The 20,200-nt window shown below is 38.6% G+C and overlaps 1 protein-coding gene across 2 annotated transcripts in view; it reads right to left on the bottom strand.

The window, feature by feature from the left end:
• The window catches only part of fbxl17 (F-box and leucine-rich repeat protein 17), a 197,042-nt gene that overhangs the window by 104,386 nt on the left and 72,456 nt on the right, over nucleotides 1–20,200 (bottom strand). For both annotated transcript variants that reach the window (XM_017412466.3, XM_037976027.1), the window contains exon 8: nucleotides 14,403–14,533. In XM_017412466.3, the coding sequence (XP_017267955.1) occupies nucleotides 14,403–14,533 (131 nt within the window). The remainder of the gene's footprint in view (nucleotides 1–14,402; nucleotides 14,534–20,200) is intronic.

Genomic DNA, 20,200 nt, shown 5'->3' on the forward strand with positions numbered 1-20,200 from the left:
AGACACTTAACAAGCTCTTCCGTCGTCTCCTGATGTCTTGACGAAGTCGAAGTCATAAAATTGTTTTAATTAAACAGCAGTGCCAGTGATAAACGAGTAAGGACAAAGACAGGTATATGAGAATGCAAAGCACTGAGAAACTAGAGAATATAAGACTTCTTTGTGTGCCCATTTTTAACGCTCCCTCCCCTCCTCGCTGTCAGCATTTATTCCTCTATGAAAGGCTCTGATCGAAGAGAAATTTGCATGATTGCATTTTCCATACCTTGCATTAATAGTGCAGAAGGGATGAATAGCTAATGGCCTATCACATTTAAGTAGCCATCTCAACCAGCCATCACTTTACAGCTCCTTCAATTTACAAATGAAACAGATCTTTCTCTCTCCTTGTCTGTCTTTCTGAATCACTTTCTCTAAATGGACACCTGGATCAGTCAGGTCATGAAAATACCCTAAAATCCAAAATTGATGCGATTGAGAGAGAGAGAGAGATTAAATTCTAACCCTGTAAAGTCTAATCAAGGATAAATTATATGAATGCAATTCAAAGCAAAATATCAAAAATAAAAATGAAACCAAGCTGCTGGTAAATTGGTTCTGGGTTATTGTACATGCTTGGTCAGAAAGACACTGTACTTGCTTTGGTCCTTGAAGGCGTTTTACCCGTCATCCAAAACCTTTTAAATTCTGACTCATTCAGAATTTCTTTGAAACTGTTATTCAGGCTTTAACACCAAACTCTTTTTCACATGTTAACACCGGAGATGTTCAAGAGAATACGGGGGACAGTGTCCAGACTTCTTCTGCAGTTTTGTTTACACATGAAAGTCAAAGCAGTCCAACTATCTGCTGAAGACGTGTTATAACGGAGTGAAATATGAGGAAGAGCATGATGAGAAAATCTTGAGCACTCCGGAGGCAGGACACAATGAAAAAAAAGTATTGAGTGGAAAATATTTTATGCCACATTGAGAATGGGAGATGAGGTTTCCTGACAAATATTCTGAGCAGATATCAGTGCCACAGTAAATGGATATTGCCAGGAAAGTAAAAAGTCAAATGAAGATTGGCGGACAAGAATGAGGCATCAACCCCTTCAGTTGCAGTAAATGCTACTGAAGATTTGCTCATACGTTCCCCCACCACCTATTTATGATGGGCACAAAAGGCTAGTTGGACACAGTAGTTCTGATAAAAGCAGAAGGAGAAAATAAATGACTTACCAGTGTGAGAAAATGCTGTATTTCTTTTGCCTTACTGTGATAAAATTATAAATCTTTAGTGTTGTAACTGCAACACATATTAGCTACCATTAAAACAGCTCTCAAAACTACTGTATAGTCAAGTAACTTACACTATTTCTATTATTCTAGATAAACTATCAAAACAGAAGTCAGGCAGCCTGTAAACACAGAAAACTATTTATGCTGCAATCTCTCTTGTTAAGTTAAGATCTCTAAATGATTGAGTGCACTGTTTGAGGGACTCAGAAGACTGTTTTCGATTTTTATTAAGATTTTGTTTCATTGACAGAAAAGCTCAGTAGGCCCTTTGAGGGTAGGTATATTTATCTGAATGTAACTGTGTGTTCAATAGTCATAGACAGAGTGCAGCTTTTTTAACTTTTGGTCGCAGTGTGTGTGTGTGTGTGTGTGTGTGTGTGTGTGTGTGTGTGTGTGTGTCTGTTTCAGTGAATGCTTGACTTGTTTTCCCATTTAGCAAACCATGGGACACAAAACCTCATACCGCAAGGTCACAGACACCACACTCTATTCATATTTTTATTCTCTCTGGGTTATGGCAAGCTCTTGCTTTTGCTCTAACACCCCCCACCGCCACAATCTTTTTTACTGCCTCCCACTGGACAGAGTGTTTCCGTAATCATCCGAAACTGTTGCCAATAAATTTCCCACCAGAGTTCACAATATTATCGATGATTCACAGGATCAAGAAGAGAGAAACTGTCAGTATACACATATTACCACAAAATTCCATCTTCACACTGAAAAACACACAAAAAAAAATCCTCACTTTTGATACAAATGCACACAGTGGCAAGGCTCTGGGGACGTCTTTTAATAGTGTTTGGCTTCTTGGGGCTCTGATAGGACCTTGGAGCAGAGAAGAGTTTAGACAGTCATGTCTTTGACTAAAGGAAAGATGACGTCAAGGTGGAATGAATGGGGTGAGGAAAGGACAAATTGATCGAGGAAAGGAAAAGTGGATCCAGTAAATAAAGGAGGATGAATGAGGAGACGGGAGAAAACAAGGGAAAAAAATGTAAGTCAAGAGGTGAGAATGTATAAGCCAGAGCAAATAGTTATTACCAGTCTCTGAAGGGTGGCGGCGTGAGCTGAATAGACTTGGACTTGAAAACCACTGTTACCGGTGGAGATAGGGGACTGCTTCACAGCCTTGCAATCTGACAAAGGCTTAGTACATAATGGAAGCAGACCTCCGACAGCAAAAAGAGCAAAAAGAAAGAAAAACACAGGAGCTTCAGCGTACTTTAGGAGAAGACCATCAGATAAGCCAAAACCCTCTTCAAATCCAAAAAAGTAAATGTTTAAAAGTCAAAGGGGTTTCTCACTTATAGAATGTCAAATGTGATCTTAAACGTGAGAACAGGAATGCAACCACAGAGACAATATGTAGAATATTAATTTATTACGCAGGAAAGTGCTCTTTGTTGTGAACAAGGTCTTGTGTCTGGCTCATTATGACTTGGAAATGACTTGGAAAGTTCAAGCTTCTTCTAGGGGAAAGGCACTTGGCTAGTGCAGGGCATAGCTGATCAAATAGAGGTGCTAGACACCACTGAAACTGCTCGTGCACATTTGAAAACATAAAACACATCACATATTGAAACATCCACTCTTTCTGATAATAATACAGCTTTCCTGCCATAATTGCAAATAGACAGCAAATACACTTTCATTCTAAGGTAATAAAAACATAATACAGTTAGATAACAGTTAAAACATAGATGTTCCAAGTACCTTCCATCCTTACCAGTATAGCGGAATGGTATGTAAGCAGCTGGCCAAGGCGCTATATAAGCATATGCATACTAAAATCACAAAGAGGAACCACAATCAGCGAAGTATTTGTCCCGAGGAACATCTAATACAAACTAGGTGAGCGACAATAGCAGCTAATAACTCCAATTTACTTTGTTATTCAAGTCCCACCACAGAGCACTGTTTCAAACACCAATTTGAAATAGCAAATCAGCCACGCTGCAGAAAGCCTTACCCCGGGAGACTAAGACACACTCAAATATCCCACCAAACAAATCAGAGCAGACACACAGTCCCCTTCATCCATTTAGTATGCTGTGACACCCACCGTTTCTTTTCTTCTTCTTTGGTAGAAAATGCCCTTCCAGTATTTCACCAACATTGGAAACACTTCGTAATTTCCTTAATCTAGGCCTGGTTCTGAACATTTGCATAAAAATGTTCACTTTTGAGACTTCTGTAACAGAGCACGCCTCCAATACACAATTACTCTCATCAATAGCGGTGGCTAATTACAGAAGTGTCAGACAAACAGGTAGCAGAGCAGAGGGAGCCCTCCGTCACAATGGCTGAGGTTCTGGTCCGTCACATGGGACAGTGTGGCTCAATGGAAAGCAGTAAATTCATTAAGGCAGGCTTCATTAAACCCTGCTCCTTGGGCCCTGCATCATGCTTTCCCCTTTGCTCTCCCTGCTCTCATTTGTAGGGCAGCGGATGTGCTGTGGGTGAGAAGAAGGCGATCACACAAATCACTGCAGCGGAGGGAGAAGAGGAATGCTGAAAGGAAGGCGAGAAGGGAAATGAGGGAAGGAAGGAAAGAAGGGAAGGGAGTATATCAATAAACCAGCACAGCTTTACAAGAAAAGAATAGAGCAATAATATAAAAAGTGCTGTTGGGATGGAACAAGGGCATGCGGACATGTGCTCATTTGATGATAAGGAAATAAGGCATAAAGGGATGAGCATATAAAAGCGTTATTATGAATATGGTTTTTGTTTTATTCATCTGACCCAGTCTTCCAAAATGCCACAAAGAAAAGAGAAAGGGAAAATTACAGCTTTGGTCCTCAAATACAGGCCAAATGCCAGGTCTCCAGCATGGTGAAACAAGGACAGCCAAGCCCCGTGGTCTCTTTACCATTTAGATCCAACTGGCAGTTTTGACCCCACAGTATGGATAACCATAATAAGCCGCAGCCCCCGCTGTGTACCACCTGTAAACTAAAAATATTCACAAAAATCTGAACTTAAGTATAGAAATCCTGACAAAAAATTGCTTTTAGAAGAGCAAAACCAATCTGGCATGCCCAAAAGGAGAATTACTCATACACTATGAACTTTTCACGTCTGTATAACTGTGTCAGACTCAATTTAATATCCCATTTGCACCATTTTGTGCCCAATTTAACTGAGCGTTTCTTGGGAGGACAATTAAACGCACACTGAAATAAGAGAAGACTTTTCATTGAAGGGGGAAAAAAAAATCCCAGATCTAAAAGTAAATTGGATGTTCTGAGATTCAAATAAAATGCTTAAAAAATGTCTGCACCAAGTGCGAAGAAACACAAGGGACGTGCAGAGAGGTGTCACCAACATGGGACCAGTGCTTCAGTTTCTGGCCAATGAAGCGCTTCATGAGAACATTTGTACTGTATGTGATTACATCTCATACCTCCTGACTGTGAGTGACTCATCATTTTTAAACGACCTGCACTTCCAGTTGGAGACTGAATGTACACAGTCCATAGTACAGACCATTTTATTTATTGAGGAAGAGCTGAGATGCTCCCTGTGTGAGAGTCAACAATAAAACCTAAAGGCCACATTTGGTTCAGCACAGACTCACAGCATGTATCTATATAAATGTTCATACAGAAACACCAACAACGGTTCGGACATAGTCCATTGCATTCATGAGCACAAAGGTATACAGGCATCTGCTAATGCTCAGAGGTGAGAAAAGTGTCAAACAGTCACAATTCAATTCTTACTTGTGTTGATTCAAGCAAGAAAAACTCTTACAAAACTTTAAGGAAAACCAAACAAACTGACTGCATCTGCAGGGCCTATAACACGTATCCACCCCTTGGATGTTTTAGGCCTTTATTGCAATCATAAATCAATCATTGTCAATGCAAATTTGCCTTCTTTACAAAAAAAGATTTAAAAGAAAAAAAACCTCCTTCAGTGTTAAAGTGAAAGCAAAATTCATCCATCCATGCCCTGACTTGTACCTTTCAATAGTCTTTTCTCTGAGTTGAATAAGAATGGTAACTTTAAAGGGGGTGAATATTTACAAATTCAAACTAAAACAGACTTCATAGTCAAACAAGTGAAATTTAAGTGCAGATGAAATTTAGGTGTATTCACCCTCAGGATGCAAAGCATCAAATCACAGACAGTTTGGAACATAATAAAACCATATAATTTAATAAAACCTCAAAACACAAACAAAAAAGAAGATGAAAGAGAAAATTAAAAGAAAGAAGAGACACAAACCCTTTCTTAAAATACATTCAATCTACAGATATTTTGCATCACTGCCAAATTTTAAGTACCGTATTTCTAAATGATGTGATCTTTTCCATTTTTTCCTCGGCTGCTGAAGCTATCCTTTTTCCTGCCTGACAGAAGTGGCCGATAAAAATTCAAATCACTGTAGAAACGCATTTGGTCAAAATGAAACCAATTATTTTGTTGTCACAGTTCAACAATTTGGTTAACATGGATTTTAACTAAATTTTGATGTTTGGCTCATGACTCATTTTGTGAGATAACAGCACTTCAAGGCCTGTGTCTAATGTGGTTCAACAGCTGTGAGACACCCAGATCCCCTCGTAATGATTACATTTGGACACTCTACAATGTAATTTAAAAGCTGCCAAGATAAATCTTTGTTTAGGATTTAATGCAAAACAGTAATATGGCATTCAAAAGTGGTACTCCTATTTTTATTAAGGTTACAAAACCCCAAAACATTATTAGATGCACGGAGAAGTGCTGTACAGCATGGTTAAAAAGTCTGATTTACATAGAGAACAGAAAATGAAAACTCTTTATTCTTCAAAAACAATTCTTATGATATTGAAAATTAAAGGCCTAGTTGTTCTTGAAGGAATGCATGCCATGCCAGAGTTGTAGACTTAAGAGAAATGAAGCAGTTGGACGTGTGCGGATCAAACCTTAAAAACAATTTAATGAGATATTGTGAGTAGTCATGTCCCAGAGTGTGCATTGTAAATGACTCAGAGCTGCTACGACCACACCAAATTTTAGCTAAATATTTGTAAATTTTACTGGGTTTTAGCCATCCTTGTATTTTTAAAGGTCACTTGGTTATAGCAACCATCTTGTAAATGTCTATTCCATGATTACTCTGTAAGTTTCATTAAACTTCATCCAGTGGTTCATGACATATTTTGAGCGCAGACAGATACACAAACACAAGCCCACTTGATTCATTTCTTACTGTGGTCACTGAGAGACCTTGATAAAAGTCAAAGATTACACACAATCCTTTAAAAAGCAGCAGCAGTTTGTCACTAACAGTGTGTCACAAATCAAATGTCATGACTTCCAAAATTAACAACACTCCAATCACACTAAAGACCCTGAAGCAGCAAAATGACTTGGCATCATCTCAAAAAGTCAGGCTCAAGACCCTCATATTTTTTTTACTGATTGTGCTATATATGATTTAGTCAGTCAGTGGTTTGGATTTTCAGAGCAAGGGCAGGGAGGTGGAGGATGCTGTTGGACCTGCGCCTGAACACAACTGTAGCTCTCACAAAGCTGTTAGTCTATGAGCCCCAGCTGCTCGCCTTCATTGTGTGTCTGTGCCGTGCCACAAATGTTTCCCCATCGCTGATACTTATCAGGGCACCAGAGTCTGACGCTGCCATTACTCAAAATTAATAACCACGGCAGCATGTTTATCACAGCACACTTTCACAAGCAACCTGCCAGAAACAATTGCCTCGTTTTATGTGTGCATGACAAAAAGAGAGAGACAAAGAGGACGAGTGGGGGGGGGAGAGCACAGAGAGGGTAGACCAAGTGTGAAAGAGGGGGTGAGCAACGAGACTCAAATTTGAAACGAAAGGCATAACTGAGAGAGAAATGAAGAGAAAATATGCTACATGAATACAAGCGCATCTGCCGTGCCTAATCACTCTGTCTCCATTAATCCTCACTGTTTTCTTTCTCCCGGACCTTTTCTTCCCATCATGTTTGACAACGAGGCAACACTGGTTCTTCTTGTGTATTCACTCTGCTAAGCAGAACTCTGATCTCCACTGACAGCCAATCTGCGTCAACACGGCAAGCTTGAGTAAATAAAAAATAATAAAAAAAGGGGGCCCGGGTTGTTAATTTACAAATGATGCAAGTATAGTGAAGATTCTGGACCCAAGTTCCCAGTTGGAAGCGAATAAAAGAAAAGCACTTTAGTGCAGCACATGTGAAAACTTGAGCACAAAAAAAAAAAGATACAAGGACAAGGGAAGGCGCCTCAGCACCACTCCTCAAATCTGGACAGACAGGTGGTGAGGAAACAAGACAAGGACAAATGTCTGGTTCAGGCTCCGCTGACATTTTCCATGGCATTTGGAAAAAACTCTAAGAAAACCAAAAGAAAAGTGGGTAACCTAAAAATAGTTGAATAGTACAAACCTGTCCGTGGTTGCAAGCTGAGGCTTAAAATGTTACACTCTTCAAATGGTCCTACATAATGACTGGCTTAATTTCCCACATTCCTCAGCTTTTTTTTTTTTAAGAGAAAAACTTCAGTTGCATGTGTTACAGGAAGCAGATTAGTTGTGCCTTATTGGTACAAATAAAGAGTTTTCTTCTATTTAAGCTGACATAGTTTCCTTTGGTCTTTTACTCAGATCAATCATGGGCAGGTCAGTGCCACACTGATGTTTTTATCAAGTCCAGCACTAAGGACTTCATATTATATAAAGTCTTTAAAACCCACTGCTTAACTCGCGATAAAAGGTTGGTGATTGATGAGTGCAAACTCAAGCAGCTCATAGATCTTTTTTTTTTTTTTTTTTTTACCTGAGTGGGCTCCAAACAAAATGCCAGGGTTGTGTTTTTTTAAAGAGTTTTTGTGTTGGTAGCAACTTTAGTATTTGCATAAATCTATAATGTAAAGCACAAAATAGAGCTACAGAACAGAAAAACAGGGGTTTCATAATATATCACCTTCAAATATGGTGAGGAGTATAATGAGAACGATTGATATTTCACTTAGGAAATATAATCTTTTTTTTTTCCAAGTGAGACATATAAAGTGCCAGTAACTGATTGGATAGGTAAAAAGCATCCTAGACTAGGATTCATCTCTGTGAAGGTCTGTGTTATTCAAACATTTTACCATATTTAGCTGTAGTTTTTTTTTTTATTGCAGAAAATAACTGCATTCTGCTAGAAGTTCTCAAGCTTTCTTGGAAACAATAATGTGAACGCATATAGACAGAAAATAAAATGTTGTGTGAATAAAATATTCTCATCTGACTTTCACCTAAAGAATAATCTCAAAATAGATGTAATTCTCAAAATCTTCTGCCTTAAAAGAAATACAGACTTAACATGTAGTCACACTGTCCTTTTTGTCAGAAAGAAAAAAAGTGAAAGAAAAGGAGAAGTTCATCACAAGTATTTTAATGTTTAAAACAGTGTGTTACGAGTAAGTCAGCCACAGCAGGTGTCATTTTCTTTAGCCGGCAACAGTTTCAAGACTATTTAAATTGGCAATTTTACCCAAAAGGCAGTTTAGGGAGAACTAAACAGACGCTTACAAGTGTTTCTGGTTGCAGATTATAAAAATGAGACCATGATGCAAGAGTGTAATTTAACATGTAACTTTTTCTACATTTTTGTTAAGAATTTAACATGAATCTTCATCTGAAACTAACATTTTGCAGCAGAACACACAACTCCTGAACTTTTCCCCAGTATGTTTAGCTTGTATCTTGTCTGTGGTTGTCATTGTGTTAAAACATTGTTCTTTCATCGTGGTTTCCTCTAAACTACCTTTTCCACTGATTTCAGACTCATTCCCGGTTTCAGTTTTGGTGGACAAATCAACAAACTTAGCAATGAAACAGTTGGGTTTTTTGGGTTTTTTCTTCGTTTTGTTTTTTTACCCAAACTACTTTTTAAAGGATTTTAAAGCGTGACTTGCAAAAGTTGACATATGCAGACAGTGGTCACCTTCACTGAGAGCAACCAACTGTTATTTGACACGCCATTGATCACACTGATGCATCATATCAGCATCTGATTTGAGGGTTTAACACTTCTGCAGGCACAGTGAGTTCTGCCAGCTGGCTGCAACAGAGGCTATTTGGAAGGTGCTTCTAGTACAAACACCTGTGAAAGCTAAAAATGTCTCGGAGAGGTATGCTTCTGAGAGAATGCTTCTCCAATTATTTCTTCTTTTATGAAGTCTAAGGGGACTCCCAGTAATCCTTCACCTAGTTTGATTTCTGTGGTGGTGGGGAGGGTTGCAAAAAAAACGTAGAACAGCCAATTTGGGTGCTGATTTGTGATACTCATATAGTAAGTGATGGAGATGCACAGTAAGAGTTGGCCTGGAGAAAAATGCAAAGGAGGAAAAATGAAGGAATATTGATTTCTGTGTTTGAATGAAGCTGGCAGAAAGACAGATGAATAAACAGAAAAAGGGGGGGAAGAGAGGCAGAGACCGCCTGAGCTTTTGGGAAATGCCCAACCTCCAACAATACAGACCTCATAAAATAAATGACTCACTTACTCCACAAATCTGCTTTTAGTGAATACTGCGGGCCAGCTGACCAAAGCTTGCTCCCAAACCCACACACAAGCAGACACAGACAGACAGGAACGTACATAAATCTGCATGTCAGCAGAGACCCTGTGTCTAGCAGCAGGTTAATGTGAGCAGAATAGTTTCCGCCACTTGGCTTTGATCACAACCGCTGAAAAGGCTCGAGTTCAACACACTCACACGAGCAAAAACCAGAAAAGCATGTGTCCAAAAGTGTGTCATCATTCCGTCGTGTTTTAATCTAACTTTTCAGCCTTGATGCACACCGGTGGAAAACTAAACAACTAATTCATACAGACAAATAACACAAATTTATTGGTCAATCTTTCACCCCTCGCTGGCATCAGTTATCCCTACTCCTACATTCTCTACATCCACGCCAAGAGGTGTGAATGGCCTTTCAAATGGGTATATTTGCAAGGCACACGTCTAATGAAGGGTTAAGCTACTCTTGCAAACATACTTTAAAAAGTAAGTATTTTAAAGGCAAAAAATATTTAATTAATTTTATAGTTGTTTCTCATTTATATGTATATTCTGTTTGTACTGGGACAATAAAAATAAAACAATCTTACATATCAAGTAATGAAACTGTTGATTTATGTAAAAACCAGTGGCTAATTTGTGATCACAACAACTATTACAGGGTCTGGTTTAGATGTTATCCTAATGCATTACATTTAGCATGATTATTGATTTTTCTTAAAAAACATGACAAAAATAATGCTGGATGCTGATGCAAACTAAATAGGTATTTTGCCATATTGGAACACCAGCAAAACCATTTGTTTGTGTTTGTTTACATAAAAGATACTGATTAGTCAGAATATTTTAAGAACTGCTCCTCATAACCTCAACGAAGAGCCACAGGGACACTCATAATTAAAGGGGATGGGTTTGGGTGACACAAAAAAATGCCTTTTTTCTGGCAATAGGCAAACCAATACTAAAGAAACTGTTGAAAGAATCCCATATGTTGTACGTATGAGAATTACGGCCCCCCCCATTTTCGAGCACTGTGAGGCTTTAAAAAAACTAAACAAAAAAATAAAAAAAACCACACACAACCCCACATTGGCATCTTATCATCGCTGGAAGAGGAAAACTGAGAAATAACAGCACCAAGACTGCCCACCTGCAGCACATCACTTCTTCTCTCCCCAAGAAATGACAGCGACCAAAAAATGGGTGCCCCACTGTCACAGCCGGAGATTGGTCGTTATTTCTCACTTTCATTCTTTGGGATGTGGTTTTCTGTTATTACTGAGGACAATGGTGGCCGCCAGATTACATTTTTTTTATTTATTTTATATATATATATATATATATATATATATATATATATATATATATATATATATATATATATATATNTTACATAAAAGTAAAGAATATAGGAAAAGAGAGGAAAGGAAGGAAAAATGGCTGATGCGCTTTACCGCCCACAGAGCTCTATCGCTTCAATAGCTTCTAGTTGGGGGACAAATTGATCCTGGAAATAAGGGGTCATTTCCTCCGCCTGTTTACCTGTTCACAGCACACTGTCATCAGTCTGAAACAGACACAGGCTGACCCAGCTCTACCCTCTGAGAGCTAATGTAAGGCAGGGTTGAGTCATTCAGTGAAAATAAGCAAGCAGCTTGTGTGTGTGTGTGTGTGTGTGTGTGTGTGTGTGTGTGTGTGTGTGTGTGTGTGTGTGTGTTGGGTTCCCAAACAGCAGTGACCCTGATGAACTGATGACCTTTTAAACTTTGAGGTAAATAAACCAGTTTCCTGTCTCCTGTCTACTTTCTTTGGCAATACACTGACAGTCTGTGCATCACAGAAAGCCTTCATAAAAACTCCACTCAGACGTTTTGGTGGGTTTTACTGGAATACGTGTGAGTTTATCTGTATTCATACCAACATCTATGTTCATCTTAGCTTTGCTGATTTAGATTTTGCATTTTGCTTTAGAAACATTAACAGTGTATTATTATCTACACATCAGAGGACATCAAAAAGGTTAAAGTATTAATTAATCAAAATCTGCACATTTTTAACACTTATTTGTATCACAGCATGTGTTAATAGCTGCGGTGTGGTGATGCAGCTTGCATTGCCGGATCAGTAAAGCACACGCATAAGGCTCAAACTCAACCTCCAGACTCTTCTATACGTTTAGGTACAATAAGAGCTCTGGGCCACCCCGTCATAAAATAGTCAAGCACACGGGCACCCCGAAGCAGACTTTTGCTCGCTGTTATGCATCTTTTTGAGATACTTTCTGGAGGCACGTGCCTATAAGCGAGACAAAAAAAATCTGGTAGGAAGTTAGTCACAGATCTTAAGTAGGCTTTATGAAATATCAAAAGGTGAACCACTCAGAAAAAAATGTTACTGTATGTGTTAGGAGCATCCCAGAAGTAGTTTCCTGCTTTGTTTATATTATAATCAAAGGAAGCCAAGGACAAGATGCAAAGCAGAGACGAGGTAGGATGTGATTTTGGGAATATACCGTAGATCAGGGGTGTCCAATCCTGGTCCTGGAGGGCCGCTGTCCGGCATGTTTTAGATGTTTCTCTGCTTTGACACACCTGATTTGAATGACTGAGTGATTAATGGGCTTGAAGAGAACTTGAAGACCTGCCGAAGAGCGGGAAAACATCTAAAACATGCAGGATAGTGGCCCTCCAGGACCAGGATTGGACACCACTGCCGTAGATGGCAAAGTGAATACTAATAACAGAAGCCTCACAAGCATATTAATATAATCAGAGAAACTACTACAAAAGTTATCGAGTGATCAGCTTGAAAATCCAATCTGACACACCTTCAGCCTCTCCACCAATGCACTAAATATTATATAATCAAAGCTGCTTTGAATTATTTGAGGCTGAACATGAATGTGTGCATTCCTCAAAAGTAAAATAAACATTAAAAAAAAAAACGAAAACTCAATGAGATGCTGTGTGGATTCCACCAAACTCCATGTTTTTTGATTAAAAAGGAGACAAGTAAGATAATTCGTTAACCTTCCCACCAAAACACAGGTTGCAAACTAAATAATGCAAGAATGATTTCACACACGTGTACACTCACACACACTCTTAAACATTCTTAAACACCCATTGTTGTTACGCACTACGGTACATTCATTATTGTGTTCACACTCCCGAGCCAAAGTGGGAGTGTGGTCGACAGAGGAGCCTTAGCTGTAAATCAATAGAATAAATAGAATCATATGAATAAAACACAAGCTAATAAATAAAAGAGGAGACTGTTTACTCCTGCTGTCAAGTACAGTAGAGACCGTCTCTCCGATCTGTGAGAAGAAAACAATGAAGAAAAGAAGACAATGGGAGAAGTACAGAAGATGAACAGAGAACTAGAGGAAAAAAAAAACAAAGAGGTGATGTTGTTGCTCATTCAACTTTTTCTGTTTCTGTCTTTTTTTCCATCAATGTCTGCATTCTTGAATAAATTATTTATGCCTTTAGGTAGGTTTTCACTGGTCGGTTGTAAACATTTCTGAACTATTTTATAAACACAAGATACCTGCACATATCCGTACAGCATTTTTACCTCGGGCTTGTTTTTCTTGCACTTTGATTTGTAAACTTTATAAAACACATTTATCTCAAAGTGTCTGTAGAAATGAGCCATTTGTGGACTTGACAAAATTTTTTTGTCTTACTCCTGATTTCAGAGATGAAATTATTGGTTTTCATAAAGAAATAACAGCTGGCTGCCCATAAAAAGATAACAACCACCATCAAGGATACTTTTATTTTAAAAAAAAAAGATAATGTGCTTTCAGTGAAAATTACACAAGAGAGATAACACCCCTAAAAAATATGTTAAAACTAAGAAATTTTAAGAAGTCCATTTTAAAGCATCTCTGAATCTTTTTCAAGAGATTTTTGGAATGATATTTTTTACTTAATTTTGTAGAAGCATTAAAAAATATGCTCTCCGAAAAAAAAAATTGTTAGTCTTTCTGAGCCAATGGATTTTAACTGTATGAACCGCAAATCTTACAACCCGTCCAAAACTGGACCATTCTTAATTCCATTTATTTCTACCCCTGAAAGACTCACTGAAATGTACTGACCATGAGTCGAGCTTTTCGCTTGTCTGTTCAAACTATTTTGAAACATGTTGCTGACCACTTTTAAACATCAGTTAAAAAAAGTCTGTTTCAATAGTCGACACGTCTTTTTTGTACTTTTAATTAAATATAAACCTCAAATCATTCATAAATGATTACATTCCTTCTTTAATTAAATTTTATAAAGCCCACAGACCTGTTGGAAATAAGTTTCTATAAAAATGTTCGCAGACATCAGCACTTGTGTTGCCACTTTGAGGCCATAAATTTCTATTAGAATTTAGATGAACTGTTACAAAACCTGCTCTACCTCACTGCCTAAGTTGCAAAGCCGGCTGTTTTTGGATAGTGGCACTTTTCTTTCTGTCATCTTCCACTTTCAGCAGATGGTTGCTGCTAAGTCAGTCCCTAACACAGTTGTCAGAGGGTCTGCTGAAGCACACTGAACCGGTTAGCTTTACAAATGAACCTCACTTACCGGTCGTTGATGCTCCAGTTGAGACAGAGGTTGAGGGAGCTGAGTTTCCGGCATTTTCTCACCACCTCCATCACCGTCTCGTTGTTCAGCTCAGAAATGTGCCGCAGATCGAGGACGGTCAGGTTCTGCAGCTAAAGGAGCCGATACAAACAAGACATTTAGAAAAAATCAATTAGACAAGTCACACAAATGTAAATATGTGCAGAACAAACAAACAGAAAAAAAGAAAAAGCTGGTCCTCCATGCATGCTTCTTTTCATTCGCAAAGAAATCTGTGGAGTCATTACAGAGAAATGTTTAATGAATAGATGTAATGTATACCAGCGTGCTAATTTACATGGAGGGTTTTGATGCATCTCTGAGGAATGAATGAGTTTTATTTCTGTATGCCGAGTAAACATGTGTTCTGCCACATGCTGTACTGAAAACAACAGCAGACGTACAGCATAAAACCAAACAGACCAAATAAATGCTACAGAATTATTTACAGCTTCTCTGTACCATTCTGCATTTGCCTCCCTGTTGCGAGGGGTTATGAGCCAATAACAGCATTCGCTTTTTATTCTTTTCATCTCTTTGACTTGCAATAATCCCACTTTCCCAATCTGAATATCTTAAAAGAGGTGGTTTAGATTAATCCTCAAGTCAAAATCTGACAGAAAAGCCCCACTGTTCAACAAGCGTCGCTGCTCACCAAAGGCTTTTCAACAGACAGGAGAGGTGAACACTCTGATACATACTCATAACTATTCAAGGAAAAGGTGCAAACACACATAAACATGCTCACACAAGGGAAGCAAGATAAGAGAGGTGTGATATTCAAGCCAGCCGCCAGGGAGGCATAAAGGTAAATGTCATGTCCGAGGCTAAAGAGAAAACAAGCTTAGAGTCGGTGTTAAGATCACTGAGCCCTGTTGTTGGCTCCATAGGCGTGACATATACCGACCAGCGTGAAGACACATGGGGGGAAAGGACGAGGACCACAACTCACCGTGTGAAGTAAGCACACATGTAAACACTCTTTCCCAGCCCCCACTGAGGTTCAAAACACACAGGCTGCAAACAAACATGATAAGTGTGTAAGGTGCTGCAAGGCACTGAAGGTAATAATAAAAAAATAAATAAATAAAAAAAAAAAGCTTTCAAAACCATCTCTGTTCTCACGGAGCCTGTGGCTTGTTTGTTACTCCTCAGAGAAAGTTGAATCCACACCTCCTGTTATGAAAGGTCTCCTTAGGCATGAAATAAACATGAAATGGATTTTTCGTTTTGCAACACAAGCTCAACTACACTCTGAAGATATGAGTTGCGACACAAATTAAAAACACATAAAATGGATTATGTGTAAAAAGATAGATCAAAACAACTAAAATTGGTGGGATAAACAATAGACTAATGAAAAAAAAAAATTCTTGTAAAATATCAACACAGACATTTTGCAGAAACATGCAAGTGTCAACACAAAAAACACACATTTAAAAAAAAAAAAAAACACCAATACAGGTCAATAGCTGTCATGTGCCTCTGTGGTCGGATCGAAGTGCTAAATTATTCATTTAAAAAGGAGGCTGACCAAAGAGTGTATCTCTAAGTGTGTGGATGTGTGTGTACACTCTTATTACTCATTTTGTTGGAACATAAATAAGTTTACACACTCTCAATAAAAGGAGCTCAGCACCTTTAAGGGTCAAAAAGCAAGCTCCATTTATTCTTGGCTTAAGGTCTGGACAATTTTAGGTTTAACAGCTAGGGGTTTTTTACAAATACGTTTTGCAATTGACTTGCAGTCACACTTTTAAAATTTTTACAATAACTTCCCCAAAAAAACCCACATCCTCACACACACATGCATTTATTTGTCCATTCAGTATTTATGATTAATATGCCTGGAGTGAAATTTCAGAAACCTCCACATCAAACGTAGTATTTGTTCTCCAAATCTTCAAAACTGCTTATCTCTGCTAAAAAAAAAAAAAAAAAAAAAAAGAAAAGGAAAAAAAAAATACTACAGCCAATGAGGAGTGCTTCATTGATGTGGCTAACCAATGAGAAACCAGGCCAAGCAGAGAGAGTTTGGATTGGCCGAGTGTGTAGCTAGGTTGGAGGAAAAATACCCCAAAATTTAGCAGATGTCTGCATGAAAAGGGGGGGAGAGGCACACTCAGGGCTCTAACTTTGCGTATCCATCTGTGAAAAACCACTGCAGGAAAATAAATTCTCAAATTTACCAGACATCTGAAAAAAAAAAAGGGGGGGGGATCCTGAAATGGAGAAAAAGTCACAAATAACAGTAATGAGACACTTCCTAAATGTGACGGCCAAAAGTGACAGTTTTGATTGTAATATACATGTAATTTTATTTAGTACGTTTTGTTTTATTAGTAATCCAACAATAAACAGGAGGTAATGTAACAAGAAAGAAACTATGAAGAACTGACAAAGCGGGGAGGGGTAAGTTTTCAAAAAAAAGAGAAACTACGTGGAAAAAACAGAAACAGAGAGAGGAAAGTAAGTGAACTGAGAGGATTTCAGTGGATTTGTTTTTTTTTATTTCTTTATTTTTCTCGTTGGCTGAAGTCTGTAACCAGGCAGAGTTCGTCTCATCTCCCCTGAGTTGGCAGCTACAGCCGGGTCATTATTCAAGCCGTTCATAAAACCAGTGAAACCTGCAAAATCCAGCTGCTCTGAGGCGAGAGTGTCGTCTACGCCTCACACACACATTCTCTCAGACACACACACACACACGGCACAGAAAATAATGTCAACTTTGATTTTAGGAACACTGTATTCGCAGGCATCTAAACAGTGGTAAATAATTACCTTCAAGTATTATTAATTTCAAAGTAAAGAGAATTTTCAATAATAACTTTTATCAATGATCAAAAATTTTACTTAATGCTCCCATTTTAATTTTACTATTTATTTGACTACATTTTGTTTAAAATGAGTTAATAGATTAAAACCAACAACAACATACGAGGTACTAAAAATTTGTCCCACAACTGCAATTTATATTTCTTTACAAATAACTAAAGATCATAAGACATCACAATTACTCAACAAACCATATAGATTAATGTTTAGCACAGGCTCTTTATGTCTTTGGGGTTTTTTTGTATTTTTTATTAAAGCTGGCTTACATAAATAAGAGGTATTTTACATAGTTGGATTTTTATTTTTATTGTTTTTGTTGTCATGATTAAAAATTTACAAAATATCTAAAACATAAAAAATAAATATTGCGCTGCCAGTATGAAAATTGGTTCTCTGATATATTATCTCTTTTAAAATGTAGAATTATTGGAGTAATACATGTGGGACATTAAAATTAAATTAAATAATCTACTTCAATACCGTTTTTTACCATGTTTAGTGCTCAGTTCTGCCTTAAAAAGTAAAAAAAAAAAAAAAAAAAACAATAATTTACAAACAAGCTTCCTATAATCCTGGATGTGAATCTTAATATACAAACTAACACCAATTCCTGCATCATTTCATCTCGCCTATTTAATGTGAGGGACAAACACATAAAAGATAAGTAAAACCAAACACTTCACATCTGACACGGGCTGGACAAAAACGGTTTTCATCGGAGATAAAAGTGCAGCAACACAAATGTTCATGAAAGCGGTTGTTTAATTCAGTTCACACATCGAGACGAGCCCTCTGAGCTCCGAGCGGTTCAGATGTTCGATGCTTTAATTAAAAGTGTCTCTCAAACAGGACAAACAAGAGCCCAAGTCAGAGGTCAAATCCAGACCGCTATTCAAAATAATAATAATAAAAAAAACCCTGTTTGGTATAAAGACATGTCACCATTCAGCCAGGCACAAACTACTCTCCAATATTTATTTAGAAAGGTTTATTTATTACACCAGTGTATGAGTACACAGTGCCTGTTCCCGTGCGTGCCCTGCCATGCAACGCAGGCATAACTACCTCTGATATTACTAAATAAATTTACTCAACGCCAAAGAGGAAGCTGATGCCTTGTAGATCTCGTGCAGAGGATATGATGTCATGGATTTGAGCGGCGGTGCAAAATAACAGGAGTTCATGGCTGTAGCTGTCCATCAGCGTCAATGTCTCCACCTCACAAGGAGCTATGCCGCATTATAAAAAGCACGAACAGAGCAAGCATTGTTTTAAGCCCAAATAGCCAACATGCTGGATTCGGAAAATATGAGGTGCTTTTTTTTATTGCAGGGGTAAAATTATACCCACTTCAAGTTCAACATTCAGTACGTGAGCTTGGTCAGTGACCAAAATTCCTTCTGCTACAGGACAAATCGAAGAAGCACATGCTCCCAAAAACGATTCCTAAAAAGAAGAAAGAAGACTTTTAGTAAAACTATCCTGCCTTTAGATCCGGAGATCAGGAAGGATCAGTGGAAACAGATCTAAAAGGTTTAAAGCAGCCAGATAAAAGTTCAGCCAGTTGCTTTGAAGTGTATTCAAAGTCCTCAGCAAGAAGCCAAAGTCACAAAGTGTCTTTGAGGTGTCTTCTCGGTTGTCCGTATGTGTTGGAGGACAGTGTCAGACAAGATGAGGACAGGGGCAAAGAGGAGGGACAAATGGCAGAGGTGACACTAGGAGAATACAAGTGTGCACTCATGCATGCCCCAACCCTACCCCCTAAAACACTTGAACATGCCAGACAGGAGAAACCTATGTCAAGACAATCCCTCCTCGGTAAGCCTTAATCCTACACACTCCTTCCAGCCAGATGCACAAAGACATTAAAAAACCCGAGCAGGCAAGTTATATGAATATTTAAAATCAGAATGGTGTTTGAAAATTGAAAGACTATGGATCTGATGTTGCAAATAAACTGTAAAGATCAGTCGCGGAGCAGTGAGCTGTTCCCTGTGTTTGTTTGTGTGTGCGTGTGTGCTGTGCATGAATGGTTAACTCCTCTCCATCTTTTCTGTGCTCATCTACTGTCTCCTTCTTATTTTTTGTCCCCCATTTTCATTCCTCTTTTTTCCCCTCCTTTGTGTTCACTTTCAGTCACTAATCCAGCATATGTCGGTCTTGATAACAAACTCAGTGGTGAGAAAAGGCTCAAGGAGATGGAGGGAGTTGGTTTCTTGGCGGTGCACTGGGCCAAATGTCCGTACAGGAACGTAGAAACCGCCATGACAGCACTGGATGACAGTCGCAGCACAGCGACAATAGTTGGGGCTGGTAATGAGACATGATATCCCTCCCTCCAGAGGTCAAAAAACCTCTCTGCCTCCGTCTGTCTCTGGGTTAAAAGTCTCACAGCCAAATGAATTATTCTTCAATTACTCTTGCATGAGACACACATCATCCTTAGGCTCTGTTCTTCTCATTATATTCATAAATCCCCCAATCTTCTCCATACAGCAGTCAAGAAAATTATTATTACAATTTGAGCTCATTCAGCGACCCCCACAACCCCATTACCTTTCTTCCTCCAAATCCCCTCCGCTGCCTTCTCTGCCCTTTATCCTGTCTACCACCTCAGAGACACAACACATGTGTATACAGTCGCACATACATCAGCACATAGGATAAGACGCACACACACACATACACACTCTTCTTGGTTTCTGTTGGGGGGTTATCAGTTTGACACAGGGCACTGTGATTATGTATTTTCTTTGCTTCAGTCAGGGGGTGGAGATAAGGGACCAGCAGACTGCAGCAAAGCCAGACAACCACTCTCCCAATGTGGGGTGGAAGCAGTGGAGTGAAGGGTGTGAAGGTGACAGTGGTTAAAAAAAATGCATCTTAACCTTTCCTGTTTTATTACTTTTACGGACATTTTGTCC

The sequence above is a fragment of the Kryptolebias marmoratus genome, linkage group LG1 (assembly GCF_001649575.2).
Source record: "Kryptolebias marmoratus isolate JLee-2015 linkage group LG1, ASM164957v2, whole genome shotgun sequence".
Lineage (NCBI taxonomy): Eukaryota > Metazoa > Chordata > Actinopteri > Cyprinodontiformes > Rivulidae > Kryptolebias > Kryptolebias marmoratus.